Source organism: Vigna radiata, unplaced genomic scaffold, assembly GCF_000741045.1.
Source record: "Vigna radiata var. radiata cultivar VC1973A unplaced genomic scaffold, Vradiata_ver6 scaffold_433, whole genome shotgun sequence".
NCBI lineage: Eukaryota > Viridiplantae > Streptophyta > Magnoliopsida > Fabales > Fabaceae > Vigna > Vigna radiata.
The window spans coordinates 5050-23610 of record NW_014541980.1 but is presented as its reverse complement, the minus strand read 5'-3'; the positions used below and the strand labels follow the sequence as shown (position 1 = coordinate 23610).

The 18561-nt window shown below is 35.0% G+C and overlaps 1 protein-coding gene and 1 long non-coding RNA gene across 2 annotated transcripts; both read right to left on the bottom strand.

Annotated features, from left to right (window-relative positions):
• Window positions 1-732: 732 nt before the first annotated feature.
• On the bottom strand, window positions 733-1326 carry LOC106778710. The gene has a single exon (XM_014666698.1). The coding sequence runs from the start codon at window positions 1324-1326 to the stop codon at window positions 733-735; it is 594 nt and encodes a 197-aa protein (XP_014522184.1).
• A 2634-nt stretch (window positions 1327-3960) lies between these two features.
• LOC106778709 lies at window positions 3961-6759 on the bottom strand. The gene is made up of 3 exons (XR_001377096.2): window positions 5306-6759; window positions 4743-4819; window positions 3961-4326 (listed from the first exon to the last, which is right to left on the bottom strand). It is a non-coding gene; the product is annotated as an uncharacterized LOC106778709 (long non-coding RNA).
• Between the last annotated feature and the right edge of the window lie 11802 nt (window positions 6760-18561).

The following is an 18561-nucleotide window of genomic DNA, read 5'->3' as shown; positions in this document are numbered from 1 at the left end:
GTCCGTGTTGAACATCACCGCTCGGTTTAGGACGAGAGTGGGTCCGTGTAGAACCTCACCGCTCAATTTATGACCAAGGGTTGCGTTCCCTGGGTTTTTGTGGACGAGAATGCGTGCTCTTGTCATCTGCACTGTGAGGCCGAATGACATTGTATTTGGGAGGCAAAATGGCCGAACATATGTTATTGAAGGAACTGCCTAGCTTTATTCATACCAAAAGTGTAAACACTTAAGTCATGTCAAAACAATTTAATTGAAATAAACATAATATCAAAATCCAACTACTGTAAACTTAAGATGTGTCGCATTCCAAGTGTTAGGAAGGACTTTTCATTATATCTTCTAGTCGATACGCCCCCGGATTATACTGTCAAAGTTACGGCTACGGCTTCGCTTATGTTTTCACTCCTACTTCCTATGCTGTCGTTCGGTGTTTCTTTGTGGAGACCTTGACGAACTTCTTGTCCACGATCGATCCTTCTTCACATACTTACGGAGATAGCCCGCACGAATGAGCTCTTCGATTTTATCTTTGAGTGTTACACACTCTTCAGTAGTATGTCCCAGGTTTTGATGGTATTGGCAATGCTTTCCTCTATCAGCATTTTTAGGTGAATGAGGCTTTCTGATCGAGAGAAGTTCCATGCTCAGGGCTTCCTCAGGGTTTTTTGCCCTGGGTGCATTAATAGCGGTGTAATGATCAAACTTAAGCATGCGGGGGAAGTCCTTTGATCAAGAGCCTCCTCCCTTGTCGCAACTGCTGAACGTTTGGTTGTTGTCCTTTCTCTTTCCGCCTATATCAGCTTCTCGTTGTTGCTTTCTTTGTGAGATTTGCATATCCTTCATTCGAATGAACTTAGTCATTCTTTCCTGAAGTTCCTCCATCGAATTGAGTTGTTTGGCATATAGGTATTCTGAGACGTAGCCCGGTCTCAAGCAATTAGGCAGATTGTTGATGATGAATGTATGATTGACACCCTTCACTCGTTTCGCTGCCTCGTTGTATCTCTGCATGAATGCTCTAAGTGTCTCGTCCTTTTCTTGTTTGAGGTTAACAAGTTTCGTCGAGGTCACCTCCTGCCTTCGGTTGATCGCATATTGTTTTCTGAACAAGGTGGTGACAGTGTGAAAGCAGTCTACTGAATTAGGGGGAAGGGTATAGTACCATTCTAGTGCTTCACCCTTCAAAGATAGGGAAAAAGCCCTACATTTGACTGGATCACTTCTGGAGTAGAAAGCCATAGATTCCATGAAGTTTCTGATGTGGTGTTCCGGGTCTGAGGTGCCATCGAACCTTTCTATTGGTGGCGGAGGTCGGTCGGGCATCGGAGCTTGCATAACAACTTCTGTGAACGGCAACAGGTTGGGGGGCCAAACGGTTTGTGAAGGCGTTGGTTAAGTGTGAACGCTGGGTTCCCTGTTGTGACTCCCCTGATTATTGTTCCTGTTGGAAGCGGACGTTTCTTGTGGAGGAGGTGGAGGGATCGTCCTCTTAGAGTGGCAATCTCCTCCGCTTGCTTCTGTTGTAATTCTTGTTACTGGCATATAGTCTGGGCTTGCTCCTCCAACATGCCGCCTGGGCCACCATTTGCGCCACCTGTGATTCTAACTAGGCCTACAACTCTCTGATCATGTCTCTAGAGTTATTGTTGTCCATGTTCCTTGTGGTCATCATTGGGAGTCTTCAAGTCTCTGGCCCACGGTGGGCGCCAAAATGTTTCGGTAGATATTTTGTGGGACCGAGACACTAACCTTTTCTGACGTGTCCTCCTTGCTTGCGAACGCCTGGGTAGTGCTCACCTTCCTTCAACTTTAACCGCTCGGTTGCCTTTGGTCTAGGCCACTCGGTAGACTTCTTGACCAGAAGGGGGGAGGTACCTGCAAAAGGCACTCCGACGCTCAAGTTAGGAGCGGTTTTGGGAATTGTGTATCACAATTGTATGTTTGAGTTGGATCAAATGTTAGTAGGATGTAGTTGAGTGTGAGTAGAATGTGAATGGAGTATGATTGGAAGATGATTAGAAGGTACCTGCCTTGTGGCCCTGATTCTCTAATTATAATTTGTCTCATGGACCTTAAACTGATATAAGCCCAATAAAATACAAACAGAATAAAATATAAACAAAATATACTCTAAACATACTTACCTGAAAATCTGGTTAGTTGCTAACTATCTTTAAATATATATTCTTGATTATCCTTGATTATTTTATCTACTGCTTATTAATATTTTTAATAAGATATTCTTGATTATCCTTTGATTATTTTATATCTTTAATAAGATATATCGTAACCGCTCAACCCTGATATCATATTGTACACATATTTTATTTTATTAACATGAAGAATAAACTTAAGACGATATTTTAGTCTATAAAAACATCTAGCATGATGATGTCATGCACAAAATACTATAATTTATACTTCCAACAATAATTAAAGAAAACTCTTCTTTTATAATCTAAGAAAATATTTTAATTAAAAATATATATTCCATTAGCCAATCAAAATAATAATATTAGTTTTATATATATATATATATATATATATATATATATATATATATATATATATATATATATATATATATATTTGAGATCATCATGGATTAAATAAAAAGAGAAATCAAGCATATCTAACATAAGTTAAAATGTAAGACAAACTATCGAACTAGATAAAAAAGGTAATTATCGAGGGCAAAAGTTCATAAATTTACTATATAACATTATTCATAAAGTAAATAATTATGTATTTTTAATGTAGTATTTATTATTGTTGATACACATATCTGATTTAAGTTTTTAAGTGTATTTTGTAGACACATTCCCCATATCATATTAAAATACCTAAGTGTATTTTGTAGATACATTCCCCATATGAGATTAAACAACATATAAATATGTACATATCTTAAAACGAAAGCTAAAGAAGGCAGAGAAAGACTTACTGTGAAGTTTTTGTAGTGTGATTTCGGATTTGTAAGAACATTTGGTCGTGGCTAAATAATACATTTTCTTCACATACTAAGACTCTCACTTAGTTCATATTGAATTTAGGAACTAGTGTATATCATATATAATCGATATCATCTCAGTAGATAAAGTGACATCATGTGATAAGACTGTATTTTAGTCTATAAAAACATCTAACATGATGATGTCATGCACGAAATACTATAATTTATACTTCCGACAATAATTAAAGAAAACTCTTCTTTTATAATATAAGAAAATATTTTAATTAAAAAATATATATTCCATTAGCCAATCAAAATAATAATATTAGTTTTAACATAGAACAATTTTATTTATATATATATATATATATATATATATATATATAATTAATTAATTAATTGAGATCATCATGGATTAGATAAAAAGAGAAATCAAGCATATCTAACATAAGTTAAGATGTAAGACGAATTACCGAACCAAATAAAAAGGTAATTATCGAGGCAAAAGTTCATAAATTTACTATATAACATTATTCATAAAGTAAATAATTATGCATTTTTAATATAGTATTTATTATTGTTGATACACATATCTGATTTAAGTTTTTAAGTGTATTTTGTAGACACATCACTAGTGCAGTTAGGGAAAACGACATCGGTTCTTTTTGCCTTTTGGCACCGGTTTTTGAACCGAGACATATGCAGACGAGGTAAAAAGTCCATCATTTTTTGCCTCGGTTGTGAACCGAGACAAAAAATTGTGAGATTTTGCCTCGGTTCACTGATAACCGATACAGTAAGATATTTGGTTTTATTATTTTATTTTTTTCAAAGGACTTTTGGCCTCGGTTCAGGAACCGAGGCAATATCTCCCAATACAAATTAAATTAAGATCATGGAGCAGCTTGCATATCTTTCAATTCCAGTACAGTACACTCCGAAAGTCATCTTCTTTCAATTCCAGGACACTCATTAGCCTCTCATTCAATGAGTCACCTAATCACTAAATTATAAAATTTTAACATGCTTATTTCAATCATAAATTTAAGAGTCAAAATTGAAATACAGTGTCTTCTTAGTGTCAACTGAAGCAAAAGATACAAAATAATAAAACTCGAAATTTACAAGACAAACATGAAGAGGACATTGTTATATCATCATTTGTTGCTGATAGAACAAACTTGATCGATGATAGGTTCCTCAGCCTTGTATATACATTCTCCCTATTCATCTTTCACAGCCTTAGATAACTTATTGTTGTGAGCACCCAATTCACTACCAACTGGGACATCAAACACACACTATGTTCATCTACTTGCCATGCAACAACAATCCCTGCACTCTGTATTCCTTTAAACAAACCACAGTACCTGTATACATATTTACATAACTCATTCACTACGTCTTTTCATTCATCAAGTGCTAGAAACTAAGGCACATAAAAGAATTAAGCACTATTTGATGATGGATTTTGTTCAAGAAGAAATTGACATGAAATTGAAAATTGAAACAAAAAAAAAGCAATGCCAAAATAATCACAGATGCATGTAAGAAGATAAAAGAAAAGCACTACTGATCATTGATTTTCACACCAGACAACTGAAATTGTTTATCCTATCTCTGGAACGAGTTATGGTTTTTCAAAGTGAGAGAATAATTAAAAGTAATAGTTGATTAAACTATTATAATGCACTTTTTGGTTTTTGACATATATACTTCCTTTAATGTTTAAACAAGGAAAGTGGTATATTCATAAGATGTGTAATTATAAGAAGAGTGTAGATACCTGAGAGATTATGAGCTTCAAGCTTGGACATTTATTGGTAGCTTTATCGCCTTGTTCAGAACAGAAACCTTGTCCATCTACACACATTTTTACAAATTAGAAGTTTCTTACATCCATTTTTGGACTTCATGCAAAGCAAAATCATCTTTGCACCCATTCAACAATCTACATCAGTTCAATAATACATGTAAAAATAGACAGAACAGATTGGAAAAAAGAAGAAGTTGATTCGTAGTATTTGATGGCTTAACTAGTCTTCCTAATTAAATATATGTAATAAAATTCATCTTATAGTATTAGAAAAAAGTTAATTAAATGTATTACAAGCAAGGTATATAAATAACCGTAGAAAAAAAAAGCTAAAAAAATAATACATAACAAAGTCAATTACAAATACATAATTGTTACAATCAAATTTAGTTTCAGTTTATAGAAAATATCCTAATAATATTCTAATACCAAATTCGATCTTCAGATGCTAATAATATATTAAAACAATATGAGAAATAGTGGTATATATATCCATGGTACTAAGAAGCAAAGGAAAAACCATATGAACTAACCTTTTTCAAGCCAAAAAATAAGAGCAGAAAGGGCAATGAACATTTTGGTGAGATTCTCTCTCCTTTTTCTCTCAGCCATTATGTGATCAAGTGTCTGAGAAGAGTTTATTTCCCTCTTAAGGGGTTTTCTGGTTTTTTCCTGAGTCTGATTTGAGTGTTCATCAAAATGTTGGCATGTTTTCTTACCAAAAATTGGCACTGAAGTGAAATTCTCAAACGACAGAACACAAGACTTTTCTGGCAAAGCATTGGAGTTGTACCTGAGCTGATTAGCAAGTGCACCACCCCAAATTGCAGTCCCAAGAACACCAACCACCACAACTCCCAACAACCCCTCACCCTTCTCCTCTCAAATTCAGCAGATAACCAATCCCAACAGAACCGAGCATCTGAGCCCCCCAATAGAACACACTGTTGAACCCTCTAGCCCCATTCACATCATTGAACTGGTAAGGGTAAAAGAAGTTGCTGGACCAAGCTGCGGGAACCATAAGAAGCACCTTCCAATTGGAAAAAATCTTGCGAATTTCCACACACTCGGTGGACACATTGGAGTACACCCTTCTTAGAACCATCTTGGATCGTCCTCCTCCATTCGAAGACCCAAAACCCCTCTTCACAAAGGCATCACCTCCACCTGTCTCCTTGGCCCCTTTAGGTTTCTCCACATTCCCATCCCCCCTTCATTGGACACCGACAAAGACAAAGGTTGCAGAACAAGCCTTGGTCTCCCTCCACCAGCACCAACACTCTCGTTACTAACGTTGGATTCACCCTTCTTCTTGTTCCAGTCATTTGAATTAACGCCGCCACTGGAGCCAAACCCAATAACCTTCCTCTCTCTCTCAAACCCTCCACCGTTGGAGGCGAATTGCCGCTCCGACGACACAAAACTCTTTTTCGAAACCCAACTCTCCGATTCGTTAGGGCGCGGATGCGAATTGAAGAACCCTCCTCTCAAACCCTCCCGAAGGTTTCTTTGCCGTCCCCCAATTATCAGTTTCGTCAGCGCGAGAAGGGGGAAGCTCGCGAATTGAAACCCTAGCCCCAAAGGAACTGTTTCTCCTAGGCTCGTCAGAAACCCTAGATGAACCCCAACGGGAATTCAACGAGCCACCAAACTTGGACAGCACTTCGTCGGAGACAATGGAGGCACCGGTGGTGGACGAACTGTGGCGGCACGGCGGTGGACGCAGTGAGCAACCCGTGAGAAAAACCAGACCGCGAAGTGGAGATTTCTTTGCACGAGAGAAATGGAGGACGCGAAGACTATACGTTTGGTGATGGAGGTTCGCCTAGTGGCGGTGGAGATCAGCCTAGTGGCGGTGGAGGTCGCAGGGGAAGAAGGTGGAGGTCGCAGGGGAAGAAGAATAGAGATGAGGCATGCTAGGAGAAGAAGATATTTACTCTTAAGAGTTATTAACTCGGTTCAACAAATAAGCGAGACATTAAGAAGATCACTAACTCGGTTGATAGGTTAACCGATGCCTAAAGAGTTAAAAATATAAATTTAAAATAACTTATAAGCCTCGGTTAGAAGCTAAACCGAAATAATATATTATTACACAGAATTTATGCTTCGGTTTCGTAAATAACCGAAACAGTAGAGTGTATAGGTCTCAGTTTCTAATGGACCGAGGCGTATAAGTTTGGTTTAATTACAAAAATGTCGCCGTGTTTTAATATGTTTCGGTTTTGTAAAAACCGAGGCATATTAGGCACGTTAAAAGACTGTTTTTTTACTAGTGCATTCTCCATATCAGATTAAACAATATAAGTGTATTTTGTAGATACATTCCCCATATTAGACTAAACAACATATAAATATGTACATATCTTAAAGCGAAAGCTAAAGAGGGCAGAGAAAGACTTATTGTGAAGTTTTTGTAGTGTGATTTCGGGTTTGTAAGAACATTTTGTCGTGGCTAAATAATACATTTTCTTTACATACTAAGACTCTCACTTAGTTCATATTGAATTTAGGAACTAGTGTATATCATATATAACCGATATCATCTCAGACTAGATAAAGTGACATCATGTGATAAGATTGTCTTAGCCAAAACTATCAAGAATCAAGCATAATCAACAAATATTAAGGGGTAAGACAAATTAGTGGAACCCTAACACTACAAAAAAACTATTATGTAGTGGAGGTTATTTTGGGAGGTTTTAAAAAACTCCCACAAACTGACATGATTTAAAAGGATTTTAGTGATTTGTTTGAGTGCTGATAATATAAGGGGTTTAAATTCTTTTTAGGAGAGGTTTATATCTTATATAAATTATAATTATTTTTTCTTTTTACTTTTTTCTTTTCTTTAATACTTTTCGTCTTCCTCCAAGATTTTACACTCTCTAAAACTCCCCCCAAATCAAATCCTAAAAGAACTTTTGCCCTAGATTAAATCGCCAAACCCTAAAACCAGTTCATCATTCCAAAGTTTTGCAACCTGGACTTCCTCAACCTGCTTCATCTTTGCTGACATGCCTTCTCAACGAGGCGAGTTTAGCTGACAAGGTCGCCGACAGTAGCTACCTCTCCGGCTCCATCCCGGAATCCCCTGCCAATGCCACCGTCCTAATCCTTTTCCCCTTTGCGGGAGGGTGCGTCCTACTGCAAATGCACCGACAAGGATGATCGTTTCGACCGATCGGACAGGTACAACACGGTGTTCCCCGAGGGTGCTTCGTCACTCGCTTTTAACGTAAATCTATTCTCTATTCAATTGTCAGTGGATGCTGATTGAACTGTTTGTGAATGCTAAACTTATAGTTTCAGCTTGCCTCTACAAGTTGGAGTGGCTCTCTATCTTTTGTATACTCAAGTCATATTTGCATTTGTATCTGGATTAACAATAACCATTTTATTGATACCTGGTAGAAATATCACTTAGATTTTTTTTGACAATAATGTTATGAAACAGGTTGGCTTCTTTTATACAAAGAGGGGGGGGGTGAATTGGTTTTGATTCAAAATTAAAATCTTTTCGCAATCTTGGTATGAAAAATTCAAAGCTTTTGATCTTACCTTGAAATGCAAGTTATTGAAAATGTAATCCAGCGGAAAAATGCAGTTGACTACCTAGCAAATATAGTCGACTGGAAAGTAAAGAGTGTAGGGATAAGAAAATTCAAACATTGTGTTTATACTGGTTCGGCCAACAATGCCTACATCCAGTGTCCTTCCATCCCAGGAAGCAAATGCACTATAATGGTTGCGGTTTTTACAACAAGAAATTTATAGAAGCACCACTCAAAAATATAAATCTCTTCTCTAACCCAAAACCAAATATAGCTGCACACACAAAACCAGAATTGCAGCAATAATCCCCTCTCCTGCAATCTGCACCCACGTCGAACAATCATCAACGTGTCACCAGCACTCTTTACGGGATGCCAAGCCTATCACAACAGACTTCACAGGTTGCCAAGCCTTCAGTAAAAAACCAGCAGTCTTTCGAACGATGTCAAGCCTATTACGATCAACCCATAAGCACCTCTCTTTGCGGATATTGATCAAATAGTGAGAACGATGACTTCTCCTTTTGAATTTCTCTCAAGAAAGATCACCACCGTCTTCTTGGAGAATTCTTGGAGCTTCTAACGAATTCAATCTGAAACAAGAAAGTGAAAATGTTAAATCACAAAAGTCATAGAATAATTCGCGTTTGGTCTATTTATAGTATTTTGTTTCATCAGATTGATTCATAGTCGAATAGCCTACTAATGGAGTCGACTGTATTAAAACAATTATAACAGACAGTCATTAAAAAGGCTCCTCAGTTAACAGAATCAAGACTCATTTATTATAGTTGACCAAGTCATACAATTTTAACTAACTTTTGAAAATATAGCCGTTGGAGCTTGTAGGCTTAACAGAATTTCAAACAGAACAATAACACAGTCGAATATGCTCATCACAATGTCGACTGACACATGAAAACTCACTTTGAAATTCTTTTCATCTCAAAATCTCACACAGCACATGTTCACAAAATCTGTACAAAGATTTTAGCATAGTCGAATCCATCAACAATGTATTCGACTGGACTAGAACTTTGTCACAACACATATAAGTTCAAAAGGTGCTTGTGATCTTTTCTTTCAGAAATGTGTAATGATTAAAAACATTTTATGTCACATTTTAATACAAGTATGTTCCACAAATATAACACTCAATCAAGCATAGGAACATACAAAGTAATTCAATCAAAACATGTTCAATAGATATGACAAACATTACAGAATAAGAACATGTAATACTGGAACATATGCACTGTTATTAAGCATTGAGTTGTCATCATCAAAAACCAGTTTGATATAGAGTTTGTGTTGTCAACAATCTCAACAAATAAGCCTCACTTGTTATCTTACAACCTGCATTCGGTCCTTTTTCACCTGTTTGAGTTCATCAAAGCGAATATCAGTTAGAATGAATTTGCAAAGAAGTTAAAACTGTATCTATAAATATAATTGTTTCTTAAATCCAAACAGTAATTTTTTCTTAAATATTATCAATAACTTAATTTAGAGAAGTTTTTATTTTATCCTGTATCATTAACATTTAATTTGTTGTACTTTCAGGGATGTTTGTCTGCTATCTGTTTTGATTTAACATGTAAGTTAAGGCATCTCTAATATGAGATTTTTAAAGTATTGAAATGTTTTTTAATTTAAATAAACTGTTTCTTTTATAAGAAACAAATTTTATGGTGAAGAAATTGGTTGTGCTACGTAGATTATCTCCAATTGGGGATTTCTTTAAGAAATAGTTTTTCATCCTAAGAATTCAAAAGAAAAGCCTGTTGGGAATGCTAGAAGTCAAATGATTTTTATTTTGGACAATTTTTAAGAAAATTTTACTTGACCTTGAAGTTCATTAATCTATTTAAAAAATTAATGTTTTGGTTTATTACTCAATTTTAATCTTCAATGAATAAATGGATATCATAATTGATTGCAAGTACTACTAAGCAGATGATGAAGGAGAAAGATGAAAGGTAACCAGAAGTAAATTTTACTTTTTTCTTTGGGGCAATGGTGGATTGATATGATTCAAATATGTTGGTGCATATTTGCAATATTAAAATTTATGCTTTTCTTACAGGATTCGTAAGACATGAGAACTTTTGACTTATATTCGCACTTTGAAGATGTACGGATGGGAACTTCTTTTTTCTACTTGGTTGATGGATACAAGATCTTTGGAAGTCAAACACTTAGCTGTAAGAATTTATGTTATGATTTTATTTATTTCTAGATAAAATTGTAATTTTTTTCCAGAAATCCACTGAAGTAGTATTAAAGAATGGCAAACGAAAATTTTCTGCTTTCTTTCTTTTCTAATGTTTCATCCACTTTTATAGACTTGAAAGTATTGGATGTGTGGTGTGTTTTCTTTTGCGCTACAACACGAACACTCTTCTCTCTTTTCTCTTTTGGACTCTATGCACTGATGGGACATCAACTTGATGCTGCAATGCTATTTGAAAATTTATTTCACCTAATCTTACTGAGTATTTTTTCTTCTTTATTTTACACATAATTATTTCCTGTCAATGTTCAAAAATCTAATGCAGTAGAAAACCTTTATTGTAGGTTTTCAGTTGTCTTGCATTAATTGTTCAATTCCCATATTCCATAGTTTTTATGAAAGATTTGATTTGTACATGAATTGGGATGAATAGTTTCTTTTAATCTCACTGCATGCCATCATATCTTCCAAACGGTGTAGTAGGTTTCTTGCTTGTCCTGAAGATAAATTTAAAGTGGGAAACAAAAGTTCCTGTCCACCGTCATTCCTAAGTGAACAACCTGATTCTGTACAAGGTTTGAGTGTCTTTATCTAAGATGGATGTTGTACTTGGTGAAGTAGTGAGGAACTAGCATTAAATATGGTGTGGAATCGTATGACTCTAAGTGTGTCCCAGGGTTCCTTTATTGCAGTTATTGGAGAGGTTAGATCCTTGTTTGAATTTAATCAAGATGTCTTTATGTTAAGCCCCTGACAAGTGTACCAGATCGTTATCAAGTAATGTATAAACGGTAATTCCAAGTATCGTTCTTCTAAAGGACTCTCAGGCCTTATCTTTCATATAAATTGATCTTATAAGACTTGAGAAAGAAATAATTTTGTAGTGTGAATGCAAAACGAAAATAAACATGCAAATGCAGGTGAATCAATTGGCAAAGAAAAGATATGAATGAATGGAGTTGTTAGGGTTTACAATTTCATCTTATCTGCCCTATTATGTCTACTTTTCTTATTTAATTCGCTTTATTATCTAATTGTCATGCAAACTTTCTTGACCTACCCTAAACCCAATTCCTTGGCGAAAAGAGCCTAATATTAATTACTAGTTTACTATCTCTAGTCTCCCTGAGTAAGTAATAATGCATTAAAGTACAGAAGCAAAATACAATTGATCGTCCTACCCCTATCTCTAGGAAGTATTGCTTAATCAAGGACTTTCCTATCAGTTCATGACTTTCCCGTACGTTCCCGTATTGACAAAAGCAAATATCTTCTTACCGAATAAGTTAAACGATAGAAGCATTAAGCATGGATAAGAAACCCAACAATTGATAATATAAGCATATGAATAAAATAAGAATTTCAATATAAGAGAGTTTTAAAAGATTACATTGTTCTCCAACAACAAAGGGTTTAGTTCACCATGGACATGGTGAAACTAGATGGAATTAAATGAAAGAATGGAAGAGTAAACCCTAGATTTGATAAAGTGGAGCCTAAGCATCCAAGAAATCTCCTACAAGGAGTGTAGAAGTGCTCTGGACGTCTCTGCTTGCCAAAAGATTACTTTGAGAATCGCATTTGGTCTATTTATGCATAAAAGTAAAAGAATTTAAGCCTAAGCCCAACGTTCTGATAACGGGTTGAAACACCGTTATTTGCTATGTGATTTTGATACTAAAAGCACCCTTTTTCACTTAGAAACTTGCTTGGACTCATGTGTTTTCAATAAATTGTGTGAATAAGAGAGTTGAGGTTNATTTCAACAGTTTTCTAACAAATTCCCCTTGCTTTGACAGAGATTGAAGCAATACTAGAAGAAGAAGAAGTGAAAAGCCAAGAAGATGGAGCTCAAAAGGGGTCAAAAAGGCACCAAGAAAAGGGAAAACCCGAAGCCCAGGCGACAGGAACGAGAAAACAGCGCAGGCCAAATCACCACTGCTCGCCCAGGCGACGGACGCTCGAAGCCTGGGCATCCAAAATTAACGCCCAAGCCCAACATGAACCCCAATTCACGCTTGGGCGAGCTCCCTGCGATGCTTGAGCGTGATTTCACGTGGATCGGGCCCTGTTTCTGCTCTGTTTTGATTCTTTTGGACCGGGCCGCACTTTGGGACGCGTCTAACACTATTTAAAAGACCCTGAGGCTCTAGGTTTTGCATCCCTGGCAGAAGAGAGCATAGCAATACACTCCTAGCCAATTCTTAGTCTTCCATTTAAAGTGGAACACAGGGTACCTGCATGTAACAAAAGTCATGTCAAATTAATGTTCTTTTATTAGATTCAATGACATTCCCATAACTTATATTTCTCTCCTTTGCACTTTTAACCCGTGATCAATTTTTGATCAATATCATAACTGCATAATCTTCTCTTTTCAACTAGATTGAGAGGTAGTCCACATACAATGCAACCAACATTTACAATTCACAGATCATTTACTAAAATAAATTTTCATTGCACTTCTAAATAAAACCGAAGGAAATAGAGAAACCAGCAATGGCTTAATACCCATGATTACAAAATTAAAAAAAAAACACTTAGAAAAGTAGTCCCTATTATTATCAAGAAGATTTCATTAAATCTTCATCGCCAGAATCTTCAGTATGATCTTCACCACGATTAGGTGGACTTCCGACAGTTTGCTCATCAGTGAAGAACCATCCATTCTTAGTCCTTTTCAGCCCAATGGATGACAGAATTCGTATACCAATTTCTTCTGACCTTTTGCACACAATTCTTTCTTCTTCAGATACATCTACTCCTTGGAGTTCCAGCACCTTGTTGATAAATACACCATATGGCAATTTTTGTGCATAGTGATCTCCGGCAGCGATCATGTGGTCTTTTAGAACCGCAACCTAGTTGGTTGGGATTCTAGTCTTGATAGCATTCAGCAGAAATACATCTTCTATTGACATTTTGTCCTCGTTCAATCTTCCAGGCAGCAGTAGCCAAGTCCGGACATAAGCAATAATTCTCTCCTCCTTGTTTAAGCCATCATGTAGGTACTACTTATCCACCCTGAACCTTCTTGGATATCTTAAGCAGTTTACATATATAGCTCTCTTTGTTAGCCACATGTTTGACTCAGAATCATGGATATGAGAATTCAAACCTTCAGCTTTCAGACCAACAATATTTGACCAAATATCATCATCAATAGTAATGTTAACACCTTTGACCCTTGAGTGAATGACCCCATTTAAAACCCTGAGGTTTATGTAGAAAACCTCTACCAAATCAGGATAGCAATTTCCTTTCTATTGGAACAATCGGTTTTGTTCGGAGAGTATAACGCAGCAGAATAAAACTTAAAGTAGCGGAAAGCGTGTTCGGTCACTTTTTAAATTAAAATGGTCAGTTTTTCAGAAATAAATTTTCTAAGAGAAAATTTATCGAACAATTGATGTGCAAATAAAAGTAAAGAGTGTAGGGAGTAGAAAAATCACACAAGTAATTTTAATACTGGTTCGATTCAAAAGAATCTACGTCTAGTCATTAATCACTATAAAAAGTGAATAACAGTTTCACTAAAAAATAGTTTTTTAGATTACAACAGTAATGAATAAAAATATGATTAAACCTTCCTTCGACGAACGAACCGGAAGAAGAACACTCTGCCAACTCGAAGAGAACCACTCCGACTATCGACACACGAAACACGAGCTTATCCTATTCACAAGACCAGGCAAAGCACCTTGCTAACTCGAAGAGAACTGCTCCGACTATCGACACACGAAATGCGAGCTTCTCCTATTCACGAGACCAAGCAAGGGAACTTGAACAATAGCTGTTGAGAACATCCTCTGACAAACAGTATTCTCTAAGAGCTTTCTGTTAAACAACATTACTTCTGAAGTTCTCAAAAGTCCAAAGTATAATCAACTAGTCTAAATATCAAAGGTCAAGTCCCAACTGCTAGTAATAATCATTTATTGTAAGTGATAATCGATTATTCAAGTCCGTTACAGGTTTTTCAAAATATGATAATCAATTATTTGGAGTGATAATCGATTATTCCTGAAAGACTCATGATAATCGATTATTGCTTCTCATAATCGATTATTCCTACTACATTCATATTCAACAAATTGTTTTTAAAAATTATCTCAAATATCTTCTTCAGGTTAAACTTCTTGTAGCTTCATCAAAACAATTTACTTCAAGATTTACCAATGCTCCTCATTGGTAACACTTTCATCTAGACAAAATCAGTAAGCCCTTGATATGCAATCCATTCTTGAAAAAGGAAACCTTCTTTCTTGAAGAATTGCAGGTCCAGTTACCTGTGAGGAACTACAATTTTTAAATGTCTCCAGTATAAAGCTTTACTCGGGTCTCTTGATCACTTATCCATCCAGATGGGCTTGCGCTTCTTGTAATCCGGGCAACCTTCTCTTTTCTTCTTGATGATGATGAAGAAGCCATTTCTCAATAGAATTCTCGGAATGTCTTTCCCAATGTAATAGTTTTTAACTTCTCAACTTCTCTAGTTTAAAAATACAAACGATACGTCGACTTCGCAACTTCTCTTAAAATATAATGTTATACGTCGAATATTTTGGATATTCGACGTTCATACAGCCGCTCCCGCCCTTGGTTTCATTTTTTCATTTAAACTGCCCATAACCTCCCGCTACCATTATATTTTAAGATAAGATTTACATATCTTTTTTATTTTATTTTATGAAGTCGAGGATTTTGGATATTTGACGTTTTCTTGTTTTGCCTCTTTTTCATTTAAACCGTCCATAACCTCCCGTTACCATTATATTTTAGGATAAGATATACATACTTCTTTTATGTTTTTATTTTATGATTTTGTGTAAATTTATCTTGTAGGTGAAATTTAAGAAAGATTTTGTGCAAATTTATCTTATAATATTTAAATATTATTTAATTTCATGTTAAAAATAATAATAATAATAATAATAATAATAATAATAATAATAATAATGTATGAGAAATACTTTTTTTATTAGATTCAACAACATTCCCAAACCTAATATTTCTTTCCTTTACTTTTAAAAGTTTTATGATTAATATAGGTATGATAAAGCATAAATCAAGTATTCAATATCTCTTTCTAGGTGTTTATTGATTTTAGGACAAAGAAAGGTATGATTATACTAAAATACTTTAATTAATTTTTAAAAACTAATACTTTAAATTTCATAAACGATTAAGTTCAGTGATAAACTCAAGGTTAACATAGATTACTATTTACAAAAATTGAGATATATAGGATAGTTAGTACAAAAGATTGAAAAAGTTAAAAACTAAGATGCATAAAACCAAGCTAAAGATCGAGAAGAGATAGTGTGTGTCGAGAATAGTCAGGTTTTTTATCGAAGTACAACTGTCGTTGTGAGTTAAAGGTCAAGACAGACCGTTCTCGACCAAAAATTAAGACATAATGGGTTGGGTCGAAGGTTAAGGCAGGTTAAGTTTGACTAATGGTCCAGACTGGTTGACCCTACACGAATGTTGGGATGGGTGATTCAGACTAAAGGTCGAGATAGACTAACATAAGTATAAGTTGAAGGTCAACCTAGCGTCATTGGACTTTCTTCTCAACTTCTTAGGTGCCTTAAACATTTATACCTGTATGTAGGGAAGCAAGTACATACGAAGCCACTTTGGAAGTCATAATATGCATTTGCATTTTGGTTATGGGTTTAGACGGCCAAACTAGGTCATAGTCAAGACGGCCAGGCCAGGTCATGATTGAAATTAGGCAGAATTCAACCACAACCAACATTTCTTTAAGGATCATGATATGTTAACAACTTCTTGACAAAATACAATGTATCACTATTTTATTGGTCTGTATATTTTAAACGGACCAATCACCAACAAAGCGGTTATAAAATTGTTAACCAAAATAGCCAAAAGTATAAAATACAATATTAGATTTTTTATTATACTTTTTTAGTTTTTGTGTATATGAACTAAAGGTCACCTCATGTATAATAGAATAAAAACACTAGAATTTATTTTAAAAACAAAATTAAATAAATACATAAGACCACAAAAACCAAACCATTGTTTATATTATTTTAGATGAATAAACAGTTTTTGTGTTATATCTTTTTGTGTTAAACATCATTTTAGACGATTAGATGAATAATCAATTTGTTTATATTATTTAATATATTTTCATTTAAATATTAATCTAAAATATCATTAAAAAAAATTAATTATGTTAGCTTAAAAATATATGTATTTATTATTTTTTAAGTTTAAAAACAAATTTTATCATTTAGAATCGATTATACTAACTTGGCAAAATTTAAAGTGAAATTATAAAAATACATCGGGGCACATCAAACTGTTTAACTTCGATCCCTCCAAATGTCTCCTTCTTCGCGAGTGATTGAAAGTAGACATTATTGGGTTGCGGGAAATGAATTTGTTCTTATCTGAATTAAATTACAATTATTACTTTTCCTCTGAATGATGTTTGAACGTCGATTTCGGATGGGATTCGACGTTCATACACGAAGGCAGTTTCTAAGCATAATTACACGATGTACATCAATCAAACAAGATTTATTACTTTTTCTCTGAATGATGTTTGAATGTCCAATTCAGCATGGCTTCGATTGCAATACAACATGGTGGCATGTGGCAGTTAGTAACTATAATCACACGATGTACGTCTTCGGTTCATCTATGAGTATAGCTTGCATTTCATGTATTCCCTTGCCTCCTTTTTCCATATTGAACATATTAGGATTCATATTTCTTATTTTGTTTGCTTTTTCTTTTCCTTAGAATTCTAAGCATCTCTGTTCTTCATATTGTATTTTGATAACTCTAACTTGAAAGTGGTTCATTCATCGTCATCTCATACAAAGGAGCCCTTTCAAGTTAAAGTTAACAAAATGTTTTTATAGTACCGAAATGGTTAAGATATCTTACTGAAAGGAAAGTGCTTAGGAAAAAGAAATATGGTTCACAATATGTTTAGTGCTGAAAGAATTTTTAGCTCTAAAATAATTATTTAATAAAGTTGTTCAATTTCATTATTTAACAATGTATGATTCTCTTTTTAAATTGTCCATAACTTGCACTCCTCCGATAGATTTTCAGAGGAGACAACTTAAGGAGAATTTAAATTTGAAATCTATTTACACTGTTGACGTCGAACGTTTAGTTCACTCGATGCAAAAATAATTTTATTAAATTATTAAAAGTTATGTGAAATTAATGTTCTTTAACATAGTCTACACCGTAAATAAACTTCCTAACAAAATGCTTTTTATAGTCTACAACGTAAATAAGTTATCATACTAAAAAGGAAGTGCTGAGGAAAAAGAAATATGATTCACAATATGATTAATGCTTAAAAAATTTTGAGAAAAAAAATAAAACGTCAAAGCCCCAGAGCCTTCGATGTTCTATGGCGCGCTTTTCAATTGCAACGGTTGATGGTATCGGAGGGGGTAATTTTTAAAAGAGTTTAGCATAGCGGATTAAAAAAATACTCAGAGAGCGTAAAGCGTAATAGGTCACAGTTAAAATGATTTTAGCCCTTTTTAACAAAAATAATATTCTTTCAGAAAATTAGCCAAACAGTTGACGTGCGTTAAAAATGAGTGTAGGGATTAGAAAAGCACACAAGGATTTTTATACTGGTTCGATTCAACAGAATCTACGTTCAGTCGTTAATCACTACAAAGAGTGATTAACAGTTCCACTAAAAACAGTTTTACAAATTACAAGATAAAGAACAAAATATAGAACGAAAAGAACCACTCTACCAATTTGAAGAGAACCGCTCCGGCAATCGACCAACGATTCACGAGCTTCTCCTTTCACAAGACCAGGCAGAGCACACTCTACCAACTCGAATAGAACCGCTCCGACAATCGACCAACAATTCGCAAGCTTCTCCTTTCACGAGACCAGGCAAAGCACCTTGCTAACTCGAAGAGAGTCTGCTCCGACTATCGACACACGATACGCGAGCCTCTCCTTTCACGAGACCAAG

Coding starts and splice junctions, on each gene's coding strand:
- LOC106778710 (XM_014666698.1), bottom strand. CDS start 1,326: ATGCCCGACCGACCTCCGCCACCAATAGAAAGGTTCGATGGCACCTCA.